Here is a 20,606-nt window from a genome sequence, read left to right as displayed (position 1 = left end):
ACTATTGGACTTATCTATGGATTTGTGGTAATACTTATATTGGGGCGTTAAGCAAAGATGTGTTCAAGCAATGCTTTCCAAAGGTTCAATTGATTATAGACAGTTGTTGCGATAATCCACCCAATGCGACATAGGTTTGTCCCAACTTGAACAGAATAGGACAAAGATCGTACACCACGAGTTTAGTGATTTTTGAGTCTTGCATTGCGATTTTCGAGAAGCAACTTCGAGTCGGTAAACATCGCAACGCTGCTGAATGCTTACCATTAAACAGATTCGATTTTGGGTCAATAATAACCGATTATTCACGAGTTAACAAGTACGCAACAAATTCAGCTTCTGTTTTGTCCCCAACAAAAAAATTGGAATTATGCCTTTATCTGCTATCAGTTGGGAAAAGAGTAATCGCCAGGCCTCCTTTGTTGCTTGTTTTGTGTCTCTTTTGTCCAACAATTACCTTCACTGATTGTAGAGTAACCAGCGCCTTGGATTGTCTGGGCTGGGGCTTATAAACAAATTCTAGCATAACATGTGAAAAGGGCCTAAAGGCTTTTTGTAAACAAACATGTTTCGGTCGCTGTAGAGTAATCTTCGGGCTATCTGTTAAGTGTGTTGTTGTCCGTGGGTGGATCAAGATGAGTCCTACAGCGACCGAAACATGTTTGTTCACAAAAAGGCTTTAGGCTCGTTTTTACTTATTGCGGTTTAGTTGTTGCACTGCCCTGTATCAGCATTAGAATGTGAACTCAGAAAGACATGGAGTACACTGGATCAAATATTTGGCAACCAACGAACTAAAGAGTAAACATCTGTTTGACAGTAATGAAAATTCGATCGAGTCAAACCAGATGTTTGAGCATTGATTTCTATTTGGTAGAATGTTTGACCCTGTCAACTTGTGGCTTAAGGACATAGTTGCTGGGGTTACAAAATGGCAGCGAGTATGGCCGCCACTCTCTCTCTTATACCTCCTTCCCCTCACCCTAGTCGTCGAGTAGCGCGGACGTAAGCAAACAAATTCTCAAAATTATACGTGCTTACCTTCTCAAAATGCACTTAGGTTGCTTCTGGTGGTAGACAACTATATTTTTCGTCGGTCGGGAGGAACTGCTTTGCATTTTTCACAGTCTATTCACGATTTCGTGCCAAAATGTAGCACACACTGCACTTTTTTTTCTTTGTCTAGTGCGTCCCACCTTTTTTAAACCATTTTTTTAAGCAGTCTTTCAAACAACACAGCACTGTAATAGAGATAAGTGACATTTCAACACACGAACACTAGCGCAAATTTTTCCTCAGACAAAAGTGCACGACGATTGAAAGACTGAATAGCATATGTAAATATTACCCAATCGAATTGGGTAAAACGGGTAAATAATGATAAAACTAACGTCCGGGGCAAGAGTGCAAATATTTTCCTTGCAGTTTCACAACTACATCTACAGAAAAAGGCACGCATACATTTGAACGTGATTACCTCTATAAATTGATCGATTACGTGAAATTGTCCTCACTTTCGCCTGATCTACCGTTTATCGCGAAAAACTTACGCGTTTTCCACTTTTGTGGTCGAAAACCCGGATCAATTTACATCGCGGTTCGCTAAAACGGAAAAGCGTACCGTTCCCAAGTAACATTTTAAGTTTTGTTCGGCTCTACAAGAGATCTTCATGACCAATTTTATAAAACTTGCAATAAAACTGAATCATACATCAAAACCTCTTGATAACCTCTTAAAGCGTATCTTCCTGCTAAGTGGACCACTCTCGGAGAGGTTTTGCAAACCGCATTAGGAGTAGGAATAAACCCGTTTTAAAACCTAGTTGAAATATGGGCTGCAAAACGGTGAGTCGATAAGGAGAGCATCCAATATAGCTCTGGTCCTCACAAGTTCCTACCTCATGCTTCCACGGGTCAAGCGATGACAAAGACCGCCAGCTAAGAGTTGTGTGCTTAGCTGGTAGTGCAGCCTGGGCACTGTTGTCCTTCTGACTTCAGCTAGATTGAGGAGGTACGATCCGAGTGTCTGTTCACCAAGGAGGTGCGGCTCAAACAGCGTCTGTTCTGGCATCCAGCGGCTGAGTAAGAAACGCTGCACCACGCCCAGCTAGATCCAAGGTGGTAGCCCCATCAGCGTGGTCGTCCCAGTGTTGGTTGGGACGTTAAACAGAACTGGCACGATGGCCCTCCGGCGAGACAGGAGTGTTGGCGTAGGCCCAATAAGCCACCCGTAAAAATCCCCATTGCGAATAACATAGGAGAAAATACGACTCGATACAATCGGCAAAGACCCACGCGACGAAATAAGGACTACGATTGGAAACTTGGAACATGGAATTGCAAGTCACTAGGTTTCGCAGGATGTGACAGGATAATCTACGACGAACTACATCCCCGCAACTTCGACATCGTGGCGTTGCAGGAACTTTGTTGGACTGGACAGAAAGTGTGGAAAAGCGGGCATCGAGCGGCTACCTTCTACCAAAGCTGTGGCACCACCAATGAACTGGGAACAGGATTTATAGTGTTGGGCAAGATGCGACAACGTGTGATCGGGTGGCAGCCGATCAACGCAAGGATGTGCATGTTGAGAGTTAAGAGCCGTTTCTTCAACTACAGCATCATCAACGTCCACTGCCCACACGAAGGGAGACCCGATGACGAGAAAGAAGCGTTCTACGCGCAGTTAGAGCAAACATACGATGGTTGCTCGCCGCGTGACGTGAAAATCGTTGTCGGCGACATGAACGCGCAGGTAGGAAGGGAGGAAATGTACAGACCGGTAATCGGGCGAAACAGCCTGCACGCCGTATCGAATGATAACGGCCAGCGATGCGTGAACTTTGCAGCCTCCCGTGGTATGGTAGTCCGAAGCACCTTCTTCCCCCGCAAAGATATCCACAAAGCCACCTGGAGATCACCCGACCATCAAACAGAAAACCAAATCGACCACGTTCTAATCGACGGTAAATTCTTCTCAGATATAACCAACGTCCGCACATACCGCAGTGCGAATATAGATTCGGATCACTACTTAGTCGCTGTATGCATGCGCTCAAAACTTTCGACAGTTATCACCACGCGTCGAAGTCGAACGCCGCGGCTCAACATCGAGCAACTTCGTAACGTAGAAGTGGCTCAAGACTACGCGCAGCAGTTAGCAGTGGCCCTACCAACGGAAGAGCAGCTTGGCGCAGCTACACTTGAAGATGGCTGGAGGGACATCCGATCCGCCATAGGTAGTACCTCGGTTACAGCACTAGGCTTCGCGACTCCGAATCACAGAAACGACTGGTACGACGGCGAATGTGAACAGTTGAAAAACGAGAAGAATGCAGCATGGGCGAGAATGCTGCAACACCGTACGAGAGCGAATGAGGCACGTTACAAACAGGCGCGGAACAGGCAGAACTCAGTCTTCCGGATGAAGAAGCGCCAGCAGGAAGAACGAGATCGCGAAGCGATGGAAGAGCTGTACCGCGCTAAGGACACACGAAAGTTCTACGAGAAGCTGAACCGCTCGCGCAGAGGCTTTGTGCCACAAGCCGACATGTGCCGAGATAATCACGGGAATATTCTCACGAGCGAGCGTGAGGTGGTCGAGAGGTGGCGGCAGCATTACGATGAGCACCTCAATGGCGACGTTGCAAGTACCGAAGGTGGCGTGGTAACAGATCTAGGAGTATGTGCACAGGACGAAAGACTTCCGGCCCCGGACCTTCAAGAGATTGAGGAGGAGGTTAGCCGGTTGAAAAACAACAAAGCCGCTGGAGCAGATCAACTACCAAGCGAGCTTCTAAAATACGGTGGAGAAGCACTGGTGAGAGCACTACACTGGGTCATTACCAAGATTTGGGAGGAGGAGGTATTACCGGAGGAATGGATGGAAGGTATCGTGTGTCCCATCTACAAAAAGGGCGACAAGTTGGATTGCGGGAACTACCGCGCGATCACACTACTGAGCGCTGCCTACAAGATACTCTCTCAAATTTTATGCCGCCGTCTATCACCGATTGCAAGAGAGTTCGTGGGGCAATATCAGGCTGGATTTATGGGTGAACGCGCTACAACGGACCAGATGTTCGCCATCCGCCAGGTGTTGCAGAAATGCCGCGAATACAACGTGCCCACACATCACTTGTTCATCGATTTCAAATCGGCGTATGATACAATCGATCGAGAACAGCTATGGCAGATTATGCACGAATACGGATTCCCGGATAAACTGATACGGTTGATCAAGGCGACGATGGATCGAGTGATGTGCGTAGTTCGAGTATCAGGGACACTCTCGAGTCCCTTCGAATCTCGCAGAGGGTTACGGCAAGGTGATGGTCTTTCGTGCTTGCTGTTCAACATTGCTTTGGAGGGTGTAATACGAAGAACGGGGATAAACACGAGTGGGACGATTTTCACGAAGTCCGTTCAGCTGCTTGGTTTCGCCGATGATATTGATATTATTGCTCGTAAATTTGAGACGATGGCGGAAACGTACATCCGACTAAAGAGTGAAGCCAAGCGAATCGGATTAGTCATTAATGTGTCGAAGACAAAGTACATGATGGCAAAGCGCTCCAGGGAGGAATCACCGCGCCCGCCACCCCGAATTCATATCGACGGTGATGAAATCGAGGCGGTTGAAGAATTCGTGTACTTGGGCTCACTGGTGACCGACGACAACGACACCAGCAGAGAAATTCAGAGGCGCATTGTGGCAGGAAATCGTGCCTTCTTTGGACTCCGCAGAACTCTACGATCGAATAAAGTTCGCCGTAACACGAAGTTAACCATCTACAAAACGTTGATTAGACCGGTCGTCCTCTATGGGCACGAAACATGGACCCTACGTGCAGAGGACCAACGCGCCCTTGGAGTTTTCGAACGGAAGGTGTTGCGTACCATCTACGGCGGAGTGCAGATGGAAGACGGGACTTGGAGAAGGCGAATGAACCACGAGCTGCATCAGCTGCTGGGAGAACCAACCATCGTCCATACCGCGAAAATCGGGAGGCTACGGTGGGCGGGTCACGTCATCAGGATGTCGGATAGCAACCCGACTAAAATGGTTCTCGAGAGTCATCCGACCGGTACAAGACGACGTGGAGCGCAGCGAGCTAGGTGGGTCGACCAAGTGGAGGACGATCTGCGGACCCTACGCAGAGTGCGGAACTGGAGACAAACAGCCATGGACCGAGTGGAATGGAGGCGGCTACTATGTACAGCAGAGGCCACCCCGGCCTTAGCCTGACCGCACGCACGATGAAATATTTCCCATTCTCGATTGTTGTGTTTTTTTTTTTTTCAACAAAAACTATGACAGCTCAAGATGCAGAGAAGCTTCTTCGACGGCACGTAAAGTTCAGGAGGATACATCATTCGTAAGTAGAAGCGATTATTTCAAAGTAGTATTTTAGTAGTTATTGTGCTGGTAGGCTTATGCGCATTCGAATTTCCCGTGAATATTGGGGTTGCAGAATCATAAAATTAATGCGCTTCGAAAATAGTGAATATTATCATTTTGGAATAAAATAAATCAATTTGTGAATTTTGTAAAACTATCCCGAATCGCAAGAAAACTCAGCAGAGAGAGTTTATTTATGTGAGCATGTTATGAAAATGGTGGCAAACAATCAATTCATTGCTAATTTAAGCAAAATTAACTATTTTTCATTCACGTAAGTTGATTCTTCAATATGGCGACGACCATAATCAGCGAAAATAAAACGAAAGCAGGTTTACTTTTATGATGACCGCAATAAACCTAGCAGTGTCGTAGTTTCTGCTTTTCCACCAACAGATGTCGTTACTAATCGAATGGATCGCCATCTGTTGAGAGTTTTTAACAGTTTTATTGCGGTAATAATGATTGCCAGAAGGTTTATCGGAAAGTTTTGTTTACTCTTAAAATCTGTCTTTATGGATATCTTCAAGTATACTATAAAACATTTTACCAATGGTTTTCTTAAAAGCAGTCATAAAACTGTGAGTTTTAATTATTGCTGTAATAAAACATTAATAAAAATCAAACAAAACCAATCAGCGATGGAATTGTTACTTGGGGTTAAACTGAGTGGTATTGTTCAACGTACGGTGAAATTGATTAAACCGCAATTCATGTTTATCACGAAACAAGGCTGTTATTTTGTTAATCTTTTTAACTATTTCAAATATCATACTGCCAATGTAATTTCATTAAATAACAGAACAATCGTTCGCTTTTATGAAGTGAAATTACATCAAATAATGTCACCCCATAACACGGTAGTTTTCTACGGTCAGAGAGAAAAAATACGAGAGAAGAGAGGAGAGAGTTGTCAACAAAAACGTAAATAAAGTGGTGCACAATGGGATAATTGGTGAAAACATTGGGCAAAGTAGTAATTTAAATAAATTTTAAAATGTTTTATAAGAACAAATTATGTTGGTGGGCATATGCAAGAAATCAAATGTGTGCCAAAATTCAAAGGTAAAACTGCTATTTTACTACAGCTCATTTTGGAATGTTTTTGTTAGTTTATTTGACCAAGTCACACTACACTGTGCGCCGTCTGATTTGTTTGTTTTGAGTGGGTGGTTGAGAGGGTTATTAGAGCGGGAGCCCAGCTTATTATTATGATCTCGAGCAACCTTCACCTTAACACACATCCGGCCAGCGTCCTATTTATAAATGGGACAGTCCTCTTGACGTGAATATCTCCAGAATATCGGAAAATTCTGGAATACTGTCTTTTGAGAAGTTGTTCATCACATCCATAATTGTTCATTGTGAGCAATATAATTTGTGACTGGTTTACTAAGTGACGTAAACGATGCTGCAAAGATTACAAATTGTCACGATCTATGAGCTTTATTTCCAATGCGCAATAAGTTTATATATCTCTGAAATCTTTACAATTATGGTCCACTGCACGAGTTTATGCTAGCCTGCTTACTCTCACCGAAACTTTGACGTTTGAGCGGTGGCAGCTCCTCTCAATCGTCAAATTTTCTGTGAGAGTAAGCAGGCCAGAATAAATTCATGCAGTAGACCATGGTTAATAAAATGTAGATCATGCCTTCGACAGAGTTGTTAATCTGTATAAATAAAAGTAAATGTAAGTATGTTTGACAAACGCCTGTTTTCATACAAAATGACCCAGTTTGAGATGCTCTACACAGAATTATACCTTTGACACAGAATTACCAATATGCTGAATTTTACGTATACGAAGTACAAAATGTTTTCGCGTGACAAGGCGTCCAAAATGTGCAAAAGTGATCGGACAGCGGCAGCAACCCTTCGATTTACGCACGTGCTGCAGTCCGATCATTTTCGCACATTTTTAATGTCTTGTCAAGCCCAAACCTTTGAATGAGAACATGAGTCGCTGACAGACGTTCAAGCTTGATTCAGCAGCATGTGTAATATATATGACTAAAAAAGTAAGAAAATTTACGAAGTGCTGACTTTTCAAGAGACCTGGGAAGAAGATCAACACGATCGGAATGAAACCAATCTAGAGTGCCGTGCTGCAAACTTCTTGAAATCCCGCTTCCAAAGTGCATCAGAATTTCAAATGCACAAATCTCAAGAAGCAAGCTTCAAACAACAGTGCATTTGATTATTCTGTTCTTGCTCACTTGTAATAAGCTTTAAATAAAAAGATCAGGTGCGCTGGTTTTGTATACAAAGTGATTTGTGCACTCGAAATCGTGAGTAGGTGTCAAAGTCGGCCATTGTGGCGGCCATTTTGGGATTCTAACAAGTCTGTCCTTCGTGAACAAAACCAGCGCACCTGATCTTCTTATTTTAAGATTATTACAAGTGAGCAAAAACAAAACAAAGAATAATAAAATGCACTTTTGTTTAAAGCTTGTTTCGTTGCTTGAAATTTGTGGGTCTGAAGTTCTGATGCACTGTTGAAGCGGGATTTCAAGAAGTTTGTCCTTAAGGACAAGGTATATGGAGTACATAGCTCAAATTTTCTAGAGCACCGTTTTTTAGACCCGATGAACGGATTTGAATCAAAATGCATCACGCTGATGATAACCACTGAACAATCAGCAAAATATCCTCTGAAGATCTTCCGTTGATTGCAACTAAATACATCTCAAAGAAATTGGCTTTAAATTCCATACATACGATATTGCGTGGCTTTTACTTTAACATTATTACCGGAAGCACAGACGAAGCTTTGTACGACAAGAATATAAAATGTTTCCCCTCATCCGGTTGTAATTTTGTTTTCATGAACAGATCTCTTTTTTAATTCATGTATGTGTACGGCGTTATTGCAGTACACAATTAAATGCAGTTGGTAAATATTTGCCCACTGTGGAGAAAACGGATAAGCATATTATGTCACCACAGCAACGTGAGAAGTGGAAGATGAATTAAATTAAGTTGTGTGGATGAGGAAATTCACGATTAATCGACGACAACGTTTGATAAATATTTGGATATCAAACACGAATTTGGGTCCCAAACCAAACGACTCCAAAACCGAAGATCCTCCGGTGGAGGAAGCCAACAAGGATGGAGAAATCCAAGGGTGGGATTTCGTAGAAAACCTTATTCAGGGCAGTGATATGGCGATTGATATATAGCTCGTATTTTGTCAGCTTGATCAACAAGAAATTTTACTTGCGATGACATCATGCGGCCCGTGCATATTTTCAGAGCTCTTTCTGATACTTGGTGAAGAACAGGAACACTTGCTCCAACGAGGTCTGCCCAAGTGCGTAGTCTTCGATATTCAACCGATCCTTGTTGGACTCCATCAATCCAAACATCGCCGACCACTTGAGATCGGTTTGAGGCACGTGGAAGCTCAGCGAATCCTGGTATTCTTCCCTGAAATTAATGGTTAATCAGTAAACTAAATCATCTTTGATGCTATCAAACTTACTTCACTATGGCCCCACTGAACTGACTCATCACAAATGCCTTCACCTCGCAAACTCGTCTGTCCTGTTCCTGAGCATCCTCCGACTTGTTCACCTTGATGGTCAACAAGAATCCCTTGGAGAACTTGTTCTTCAAATGCTGCGTTGAACCCAAACACTTGAACTCCCCGTTGACCATGATCGCCAGTCGAGTGCACAACGCTTCGCACTCCTCCATGCTGTGCGATGTCAGTACGATCGATTTGCCTGAACTCCGTACCTTGCAGATCATGTCCCAGAACTGTCGTTTCGCTCCCGGATCCATGCCAGTCGTCGGTTCATCCAGGTACACCACCGATGGATTGCCCATCAAGGCCAAAGCCGTGCTTAGCTTCCGTTTGTTTCCCCCGCTGTATTCTTTGATTTTCTTGTCGATATGCTTCAGGAAGTTCAGGTCCTCGGCCAGTGTCAGTGATACATTACCGACGTCCTCGCGTTGAACTCCCCGCAGCAGTGCGTACATCATAAGCGTTTCGCGTCCTGTCAGATCGTCTAGCAAGGCATCGAACTGAGGGCAGTAGCCTATATTCCGGTAGACGGAGGTCATGTCGCTTGTTAAACTGAAGCCGTTGACCCAAGCCTCCCCGGACGAGAAGCTCTCGTCGCCGGTCATCATTTTGAACGTAGTGGTCTTGCCGGCACCGTTGATTCCCAAAAGCCCGAAACACTCCGAACGATCGATCGCCACCGAGAGGTTGTTCACCGCGGCGAGTTTCTTGTAGTACTTTGTAAGGTCCTTCATGACCAAGTTGTACTGGTTGCGCTCGATGGGAGACATTCCTTGAACGCGTTTCTTCTCTGCCGTAACGTCCGAGTCTTCATCAGCGGGTGCGGGTGTCAATGGATGCTTGCGTTTGTACACACTGTTGATGATTCTATGGATCAACCGGTAATCCAGTGCCAAGATCACCAAAAATGACGACACTCCGACAAAGGCAAGAAACAGCAGGTTGCGGTTGATTCCGAGTTCATCGAACGAGAGAACATCCGGAATGCAACAGGTGGAGTCAATCTGACACATGTTCTCTATTGTGCATAAGCTGTCAAGTTCGCAAAGCTTTCGACAAGATGCATCGTTACTGATGATTTGGTTAATGTTGTTCAGTCCGTGCGTGAGTGCAAAATTCGGGCAGAGCATGAAGACCCATTCGAGGGCGTTGCCAATGGACATCATATCAGCCGCCTTGAGAAAGAGTACGAGGAAGAAGAATATCAGCCCGGAAACGATGTTGATCAGAAGAACAACTACGAAACCGGTGGCCGGCACAGAGAACAGGAACGACAGAAGGTAGTTGGTAGGTAGAAACGCCACGCCGAACAGCATCAACAGGAGGAATACACGGCCAAGTTCTGCAAAGGAGGACAGGCCTTCTACCTGGAAGATGGCGAGCGTTGCGATGTACAGTAGCGCGGTTACAAGGAACACGAGGTAGTCCCAGATGAAGGCGACGCTCCAGTAGAGAGTGATGTTGGTTCCACTGACGTATTGAAGGAGTTTGGCACGAGAGGTTCTTTCGCGTATGTAGAACTGAATGAGGAAAGCTCCGACGAAAGCCATTGCAATACCGGTGTCGAAGGCTAGCAGAAATCCGTTGTCGAAGGCATCTGAGCTTGAGGTGTCTTGCCGAAACGGGAGAGGTTTGTTGACTACGGTGATTTCACAAGTTGGGCATACAGAAGTCACGATGGCGTTGTAGATCAGCGATAAAGCTAATGGAGCAGTGTGGTAGCCTTTGTTGTTGAACCAGGCGGTGTAAGCTGTATCGTTGAGGGTGGCTCCCACTTGGTAGCGTGTGTTAACTTCGGAAAGGTCCGCCAAGTACTGAAATGAGAAAGTCAGTTGAAATGAATCTGTTTGCTGGTATTGATATTACTTACTTTCTCTAGAATGAACTCTGGTACCGAATTAGGGACGTTCACCAGCCGATGCGATCCACCTATGTCCTGGAATATGTTCTGATAGGCTTGTACTCTGGTATCAGCTGTAGAATCGCCTTCCAATACCGTCATAGTGTCTCTGTACGAATCCAGAGTTATCTTCAACGGTGGTAAATCCTGGCTGCTAGAGCCACTTTGGGTAAACGCAAATGTTATAATAACGAAGAGAATAACAATTCCGTTCTGAATAAGTAGCGAAAGCAAGGAACGAAGCGTAGATAGCATCTTCTTCAAAAATTGACCCTTTATTTGGCTGAATAACAGGTCACTTCCTGTCAAGAGGTTCACGTTGTTCAAAGAATCTGAAACGATTGCAATTACAAAGCTGAACTGAGGTATACATACTTGAAAAACCTTACAGTTTTCGTTGGAGGTCTCAATTGAAGTTCCATTGGAGTTTTCTGTTTCCAGTAATGTGTCGCTGCCTGCCCTGAAAATAAGTAAACGGATATAAACCCATATAGTATGAGTCATCATATAATACCTACTTCAAAAACACCTCCTCCATCGTAGTCCGGGATATTCCATAGCTGGTGATGCCACATTCTTCCATCCGATGCTCCAATTCTTCCAGCATTTTTTGAAACACTTCGATGTGGCTGTCCTTCAATACAAATGATAACTCCGATCCAATATCGGTTTCGACTCGTACATCTGGAATGTAGTTCTTCAAGATCTGACACAACAGTCCCCTGTCACAAGATGGCCCCTTCACGCAAATCAGTCGATATCCAACGCCGAAAGTCTTCTTCAGGAAGAACGGAGATCCAACCGTCTTTAAGACTCCGTCCGCCATGATCGCAATACGATCACCCAGAACATCCGCTTCGTCCATGAAGTGCGTTGACAGCAGCATTGTCCGGTTCTTCTTCTCTCTCTGGAGCAAATCCCACAGAGCTCTACGTGCTGAGGGATCCATTCCTGAGGTCGGTTCGTCCAGCAGAACGACTTTAGAGCCTCCGCAAAGTGCGATCCCTACTGATAGCTTACGCTTCATACCACCGGAAAGTGTTTGGGACTGTGCGTTTTTCTTGTCCGACAGCTCCAACATCTGCAGATACCTGTCAATTTCACCGTCGAGAGCTTCCTTTGATACACCTTTCAATCTACCGAAGAATCTCAGATGTTCTGAGACGGTCATCTCATCAAACAGCACGTTATGCTGAGGACACAGCCCCATCGAGTGTCGTACGCCTTCGATATCCGTTCGAATGTCATGCCCGTTCACGTATGCTGCTCCGGAAGTGGGCGAAAACATTCCCGTGAGCATAGACATTGTGGTGGTCTTGCCTGCTCCGTTGTGACCAAGCAAGACTGTGATCTGATCCTCGTACATCTTGACGTTCAAACCTTCAACTGCCACGTTGTTTCCACTGAAAACCTTGCGCAAGTTGACCGTTTGAATGCCTGAATTCTTCGAGGTGGGTTCCTCCTCAAAGAACTTCGAATTCTGTCTTTGAACAGCTTTCCGAGGAACGCTTTCCGCCTCGAGTTGTTTCTTGATCCAGAACTCCTTCTTGAACAGGAAATTCCACGGTTTGGCCACTCCAAACTGTCCGGGCATGACCTGTTCCACGTACAGAGCGATTACCAAGTAGATCACAGCATCCACCAGAAGCATGATGATCCCAAGACCCACGCTGTATCCATCGTCGATCGTGGTGGATGTAAACATGGTACCCCATCGTAATCCCTCTTGATTACCTTCCAAGCGTAGGATGTTCAACATCGCAAACGACATGCCGCTGTTGAAGAACAAGCTCAGCCCAACCTTACCGGCGGTGCTCATTCCGTCGTAGTTCCCTGCGGTCACATTGAACGGCACCACGAACACGAACCACATCAGTCCAGCAATACCGGCGGCAATGTTGGCTAATGGATGGGAAATACTTAGAACGATAAGAACGATTCAGAACTCTGGGCACATACCTTTGCTGAAGAAGACGCTCATCATGAAGCAGAAGCAGATGATAGTAATACAGTAGATGACCAGGAAGACCCATATAACGGTCGCGTCCGAGTAGTTCAGTATGGCGGGGTTACCGAAGGGAACCTGTTGAAGATTGGCAACTGTGTCCTCAAACGTCCCGTAGATAAACTAGAACATACTCACACAAAGCAGCACCGTGATCAACGTTATGACAATCTCCAGCAGTATAAGGTTCTTGATGAACCACGCCGCCCAGTGGAGTCCGTTGGGCTGCCCCATGATCTTCATGGCCTCCTTCAGCTGTCGTTCCTTCTCTACGGCGATGTGCTTGACAATCACGATGCAGGTGTAGAAGAACGACAGCATAAGGATCAGAGATAGCATTTGCTCCATGGATTGCACTACCGGGTCATCCATGTAGGGTGGGTAAGGGTAGCGCTGCGGGTAAATTCGTTAGACTTCGGAAGTTCACAGCACCGTAGCTACTTACCTGAACGAAGACGGGGGGTATTTCCACAGCAGGACTACGCTCCCGAATGATGGACGCCGATACCGCGGCTTGAACGGAGATGAAGTTCTCTTCGAAATAGCTGGGAGGGCCACCGTCGTCCGAGAAACGACTACGAGGACGTGGCGAGTACGGTTCCATCAAGACCGTTGTGGACCAGTCCCACACCAGTCCGCCAGGGCTGCGAAGTCTACCGGGGAAGCGCAGTGAGAAGCTGACCTGCTCCGGAAGACTGGTTGCGTTCTGGAAGTATGTTGGGAACTAGTTGTAACTTAAATCTGGATGAACGTTGAAGAATACGGTACCGAAAGCGAATCACTGAACTCCACGCCCGTCAAAATGTTCTGACTCCTGAGGTTGAACTCCAAGGCTTGAGCATTCGGGAAGCTGATGGTGGTGATGTTCAGCGATTCGGCCGCTTCCGTCATGATTCGGTCCAGTATCGCATTCTGTGGAGAGTAGGCCAGTCGGTAGTCGATCTCCTTGTTATCAATGCTGGAATGCAAAATTGAAGCTGATGGTCACTGAACTTCGCGCGATTCAAACCGTTTATTCGTACATCCAAACATGGTAGTTGAGCTTTCCGGTGGACAGAGGTGCGAAGGTTGTAGGCTGCGAAATGGGTATCACTGGACCTCGAATGAACAACAATATCGAGCAGCACAGTACTGGAATGACAATTTCGAACAGCGTCTGCAGGTAGTGTCGCTTCTGGATGATCCAGTTCTTCTCCAACAGTAGGAAGAACTTTTGCAGTTTGTTGACCGTGTTGGTACGATTGATGTTTGTTGTTGCTTCGGCCGATAACATCGTGGTCGCAGTGTCGCCGTGCCAGTATCACCCACGAAACGATGATAATAGGTTGTTTCAATTGATGGGGTGTTCCTCGCTTCCGCTGGCAATTTGATTGGTTCAGTGATAAATACCGGGTGATAAAGTGCAATTGTATATGACCACGTCTTTTTTTAGAAGAAACTCAGATTCAAATTTCAAACATTTGAAACTGGTTATGGAAAAGTGTACCAATTTGTCGAACAACTGGGTTTATTCGTCTTAACGGAAGACTTTATTGGATTAAACATCCAGTTAACCACTCACTGTAATATCCTCACATAGCTTCTCACTCAATCTATCTAAGTTTTCTCAGCGAAGTATTCTTCTAAAAGGCAACCGATTTTCTCTAGTCGAAAAATTGTTTAACCGATCTTGTCCGAACTCGCGTCTCTACTGACGTGTTTTAAGCCTAGAAGACAAACTCTTATTTTATATGATTCACCGTGTTTATCAGTACACCACCCTCCAAAGCATCATTGAATTGGCGTTTGGTGTTCTTATCATCTATTATTACTAAAGAGAGAGGGCATGGTTCCCACTCCCACTCGAAGAGACTTCCACTATGGAGCGTCGAAGATATCCACTCTTTGAGAATATTGACAACTCCAGGTTTGTATACATTGAACATTGATTGGTGATTCATGAAGGCGTGCGCAGAGGACCTCCCCAAAAGTAACTAGCTAGATAAGCGCAGATCTATGTAAGCGATTGGTGCATGCAAATTCTTTCATATCATCGTTGCATGATGAATACGGGGACGTAACGGTCCGAAACACGCACCATGCTAGTAAAAGTCTGATTCAGAGGTGGTTTCTTGCCGATTCGATTGGTACTGATTGGCGGGAGGAGATGCAATTGGTAAGTCACTTAGTCACTTTCAGTCTTGTGCTGTCTGTGCACCCAAGATGGTACGAAAAGCCGATGTGAAAGGTCTCCATCACTTGAGCACCACGTAGTTCAAAAAAATTGGCCGTTGGTAGTGTTGTTGAAAGTGCGAACCGTGTATGGCAAATATTACTAGTGTTCTAGAAGTGGATGCCAACGCTTTTTAAATAATTGTCTTGGACGGTGATTATGCTTCCACAAAGTTTTTGAGAACGAAACCGATTAAGACTTCTAATTCTCTGGAGAAGATGTAATAAACAGCGAAACGTCGGATGAAGGAGAATATCTTATCGTTTGACTGCAATTGCGACTGTCAAATCGAAAATCGTCCCAGGTTTCCAGACTCCTCAATCAGCAGCTGCCTCTAAATGTGTATTTAGCTTAAAGCTAATTCTAGACTTCCTTAAGCTTTTTTGAAAGCCCTTCAAACCCTTTGGTAAATCCATGGCCCTTCTGGCACTCCCTCAGATCCCTTACAACACTCCTGTAATGTCCCGAAACCCCAAGAACACCTCTGGAACGTTCTGGAAACTCCTGGGACGATTTTGCAATCAACAGTAACACTCCTGGAATGCCCCTGAAACACCCTGGAACACCCTGGAGTACACCTTCAGAAATTGTATATGAATATACATTGATTCAATGTATCATTCCAAAGGTAAATCTTGAAGATTTATGTAGCAATTGTTAAGAAAAATTTCCAGGGATCCCTCTGATTTTTTTTTGAAAAATACCTATAAAAATTCCACCAGCATCTTTGTCTGCAATTTCTGCAGATATTTTTTGTTCAGCAAATCTTCCACGAATTCCCCCCGGAATCCCTCTTAAAATTGTCAAGCAATTTTTCCTTGCTTCCAGAGTATCCCTAAAAGATTTTCGCAATTTTGTTCTTGGAATTAGGGAGGTATTTTGAAGAGTTTTTATAGGTATTTTTCCATGCTTTCATGCAGAAATGCCTCCAGATATAACTTCAGAAAATGTTTCAGAATTTTTTGTCCAGGGATCTCACCAGAAAATTTTCTAAGAATTCTTCTGGGAATATTCAAAACTCCTGTTCAAGAGATTCCCGGTATTTCCTATGCGAATTCTGGAAGTACTTTGAAAAAATCCATGGAGGAATATCTGTAACAATTCCTGCCTGAATCCAACCTGAATCTGTAAAAGAATGCATGGATATATTCCTTATGGAAAAACTGAAGTCATTTCTAAAAAAAAATATAATCCTTGTAGGAATTCGTGAAGAACCTTTTCAAGAGACTCGCAAGATTGCGTGTCGGACGATCCTGTGTGGACCATATTGTTACGCTCCGTATCATTCTGGAGCAAATCAGTGAATTTCGGTGTTTTTGCCCGATCCCATCCGAGTCGTTGCTGGAGTGAGGCAAGGATGTATACTATCACCGTTACTGTTCCTCATTGTAATCGACGAGATCCTGATTGGTACGATTGACCGTGAACCAAATCATGGATTGCCACCCATTAGGTACCATGGAGCACCTAAATTACTTTGAATTGAATTGCTCTCCTAGCTCAACGGCGCTCTGATATGCAGAGCAAGTTCGATGATCTTGCCAATCGCTCCTCAGCGGCAGGTCTTACCATCAACGTCAATAAGACCAAATCATTGGATGTAAACACGGTCAACCCTTCCAGCTTCACGGTAGCTGGGCAATCAGTGGAGGATGTTGAAAGGTTCCAATATCTTGGTAGCCAAATGGCGGCCAATGGCAGCACCAAGATCGACATAGGTACACGGATCAAGAAGGCGAGGGCTGCTTTTGCGAGTTTAGGAAATGTATGGAAACCAGATCAGTCGACGCACCAAAATCCGAATTGTTAACTCGAACGCGAAATCTGTGCTGCTATACGCCAGTGAAACCTGGTGTGTATCAGCGGAGAACATGCAACGGATGCAGGTCTTCATCAATAGATGCCTGCGGTATATAGTTCGTGCATGGTGGCCTCACAATTGGATCTCCAACGTGGAGCTCCATCGCCGATGTCATCAAAAGCCGATAGCGACAGAAATTCGGGATTGGAGAGGACCTGGTGTGATGGTTAGAATACTTGACTATCACGCCGAGGACCTGGGATCGAATCCCACTCCCGACAAACTCGCAATATGTGAGTTCTTCCTTCGGAAGGGAAATAAAGCGTGGGTCCCGAGATGAACTAGCCTAGGGCTAAAAATCTCGTTAATACAGATAAAAATAAAAAATAAAATAAAAAAAAAATTAAAAAAAATAAAAAATCGGGAGCGAAAGTGGAGGTGAATCGGCCACACCCTACGCAGGGCGGAAACGAAATCTGCAAGCAAGCGTTAGACTGGAATCCAGCAGGACATCGCAGCAGAGGCAGACCCAGAGGCTCATGGCGGCGCAGCCTCAATAAAGAAATCAAGTAAGTCGACAAAAGTTGACCTGGCCACAGGTCAAGGCGATGGCTGCCAATCGCCCAGGACGGAAATCTTTCAGTTCGGTCGTCTGCACCACCGTGGTTGCCCAGGACTAAAAATAGTAAAGATAGTTGGGGGCGTTTCAGGGAATGTTAGCAGATTTAAAGGGGCTTGCAAGAGGTCCCAGAGGTGATTCATACGCGTTTAAGAGGGATCTGAGAGGCGTTTCAAAGGTTTCTTCAAGTCTCAAAGGCGTTTCAGGGGGTCATATGGTGTTTCAAAGTGGAGGTCTCAGGGTTGTTTCGGGGGTTTCAAGGGGCTCTTCAGGGGGTATGAGTGACCAGTGATCCAAAATGTACTGTCAAAAACTGTAGTTTGCATGATAATCGTGGATGTATGATTTTGATTATCAAGCAACAAAAACATTCACGCATGACCAGATGAAACATTCATGGATGACTTAATCACGAAAAAAAAAAACAAAAAAAAAATCCAGTGACTCTCAACTTAATAGTTACGGCCCATATCTAATTAATCAAAACCCGAGCAGAAGAGAATATCAACAGCATGATAAAATATGTTATTTAGGCATAATAACTGTATAATGGAATCAGTATTTTTTATGTTATAAGCATATCTTATTATGTTATAAACTTGACTGTCATAACCGGCGAAATAACATAAATCATAACAAAAAAAAAATGTTCCTGGAAGACAAATTTAATAACATATTTTGTTCTTTCAATAACAATTTCATAACAATGAATCTTGAAGAGAGTTTCAAAACTTGTAATTGTTGTGTTATAGTTTATTACATATTTGTACATTTTCAATGGAAGAATAATAACAAAACTTGGTCTACAATAAAGTATATTATTGAAATGTTATTTAGTGGATGAATCTCAATAACTTGGGAGAGACGAACCAGCCAAGGGCTGAAAGTCTCTTTAATAAAGACAAATCAATCAATCAATAATTTGATCATTACAAAATAAGATTGCCCAATAAACCCCAAACCCGTCTCTGTAACGTCTCTGAAACCCGTCGAAAATCCTCTCGAAATGCCACTAAAATCCCCCTAAAACCACCGCGGAACTACGTAACACACCTCAGACTCTCCGAAATCCCCGAGAACGCCTATATAACGCCTCCGTAATGTCTCACGAACCCGCCGAAAATGTTCTGAAGCTTTTTTGAACTACAGAAATCCCCCTTAAACCTCTCGGACACCGTGTAACTCACCTTGGACTGAAAGTCTCTTAAATAAAGACAAATTAATCAATCAATCAATCACCTTGGACAACTTAGAAAGCTCCGAAAACGCCTCTGTAACGTTGAAACCCGCCGAAAATTCTTTGAAACTTCCTGAAATACCTCCGAAATCCTCCTAAAACTCCCTCAGACCCAAAGTAACGCCCTTGAAACCGTATGAAACCACCGTAAGCACCACTGAAACCTGCTTCGAAATTACACACTTTCGGTTCTCGAGTTCTAGCTCAAGTTATCCGCATGTTTCTTTCGCAGTTTTCGAAACCACTGGAACTTCAGGTCTACATTGCAAAACTGTCATTTAATACTCCCATCATCTTGATTTGTGTTACAATCATGGTGCCATATGCTACATTCATGGCAAACATGAATGTAGTGTGTGACGGTAGTATGCAACATTAGCCATGACGGTTAAGAACAGACTTGTTAGAATCCCAAAATAGCTGCCACAATGCACTATGGGGGATTCCCAAAATATTTTCGTTAAATTTTAGAGGATTTCTTAGTAATATGTAGTTGGTTCGTTCAAAATAGATTGTTTATGAACAGTTTAAAACATCACGATCATGTTTTGAAAAGGGCGTATTTTAAATATGGTCAAATATCGCACCGCTAAATGTCAGAATGGTGCGCCATGTTAGCCCAAATGAACAGTCGGATGAAGTTCACGTTCATTTTACGTCAGTTGATGGTTTGTTGACACTGTTAGGCGTAGCAGTTATCGGATTTTCGTTCGCTAAGGGAAACGTCTACTGTGCCGTGACATTTTAAGCGGTCTCCGGGGTGTTTCAGGGAGTCCTATGGGTTTTAAAGGGTAACAGGGGGCGCAAGGGCGTTTCAAGAGGTTTCAGAGAGTGCCAAAAGGTATCATGGGTGTTTAAGGGGGTCTCAGCGGGTTCCAAGGGGTTCATCGGCACTTCGGAGGTTACGGACCTGGAGATCACTGAATCGTTATGAAACGACCCTTAAACCTCTTGGAACGTCTCTAAAAGGGCTTTAATCGCTTTAAAAAAAATCTCAAACCCCCGTGAAGCCCTCTGAAATCCTTCTTAAAACGCACCTAAATCTCATTGAAACCACTTTAAGCTCTTTTGAGTTCCCCTGAAATCCCCTGAAATCTCTTCCTGTTAGGCGTACCTGAAACCCCAGAAAACCCCCTTGACATCATTTCAATCATCCAGGAGATAAACCTCTTCTCCAGAAGTAAGTTCGTCCATTTAAACTGCTTAATTAATTTATGCACAAAACTTTTTTATGCCCATTCCCCCAGTCCATAGCACTAAAAGACGATCCAATGTATTGTAAATTCAGTTAGCGATTCTTGAAGAAAATTTTCCATAATTTTTTCCCAAGATTTCATTTGGCACTAATCAGGAATTTCTACAAAGAATTCAGAAGAAATTAATTGCAAAGATCCAAGTGTAACCAAAAATGCGTGAAATATCCTTTAATGAGTTTGTCTCGGAAATTCACGAAGTTTGACATGTCGCCAGGCAAGTTTCAAAACTTTTGAAAAACTTGCCACTTCCTCGTGGCAAGGTCTGGAAGGTTCCGCAATGTGACCAATGTAACCAAAAATGCCAGAAACGGCCAAAAAGTGAGCTTGTATTGTAAACTCATGACGTTTGGTGTGTCGAAATGCATGTATCGGCAGAATTTAGCATCATCCGGGAAAAATCTACCCTATAATACTCTGCCAATGCCCTTTTCTATTTCAGATACTCAAACTAGAATCATGACCGCTCATTTTGATGTAAATATGTTGTAAATCGGTGCAAAAACAAAGAAAATAATGTTTAATAGTTTTACGTCAGCCAAAAATGAACCTTGGATAAAGGTTAAACATTCCTGAAAACCTCAAGTTTCCCGGGGCTCCAAGGAGGTTAGAGGGAGTTTCAAAGGTGGTTTCACCCTTGAAGATA

General features: G+C 44.1%; 2 protein-coding genes across 3 annotated transcripts in view; one reads left to right on the top strand and one right to left on the bottom strand.

The window, feature by feature from the left end:
* The window catches only part of LOC134288495 (uncharacterized), a 674,651-nt gene that overhangs the window by 365,450 nt on the left and 288,595 nt on the right, over positions 1-20,606 (top strand). The gene's annotated exons all lie outside the window — the stretch shown is intronic.
* On the bottom strand, positions 8,590-14,904 carry LOC109417572 (phospholipid-transporting ATPase ABCA3). Its single transcript, XM_029869604.2, has 10 exons — positions 13,861-14,904; positions 13,607-13,796; positions 13,284-13,544; positions 12,977-13,231; positions 12,793-12,916; positions 11,352-12,735; positions 11,223-11,293; positions 10,804-11,165; positions 8,889-10,747; positions 8,590-8,833 (listed from the first exon to the last, which is right to left on the bottom strand). The coding sequence occupies exons 1-10, from the start codon at positions 14,109-14,111 to the stop codon at positions 8,656-8,658; spliced, it is 4,935 nt and encodes a 1,644-aa protein (XP_029725464.2). The 5' UTR covers positions 14,112-14,904; the 3' UTR covers positions 8,590-8,655.

This window comes from Aedes albopictus, chromosome 2, assembly GCF_035046485.1.
Source record: "Aedes albopictus strain Foshan chromosome 2, AalbF5, whole genome shotgun sequence".
Lineage (NCBI taxonomy): Eukaryota > Metazoa > Arthropoda > Insecta > Diptera > Culicidae > Aedes > Aedes albopictus.
Note: the sequence above shows the minus strand (reverse complement) of the source record. Positions and strands in the feature narration are given on the sequence as shown.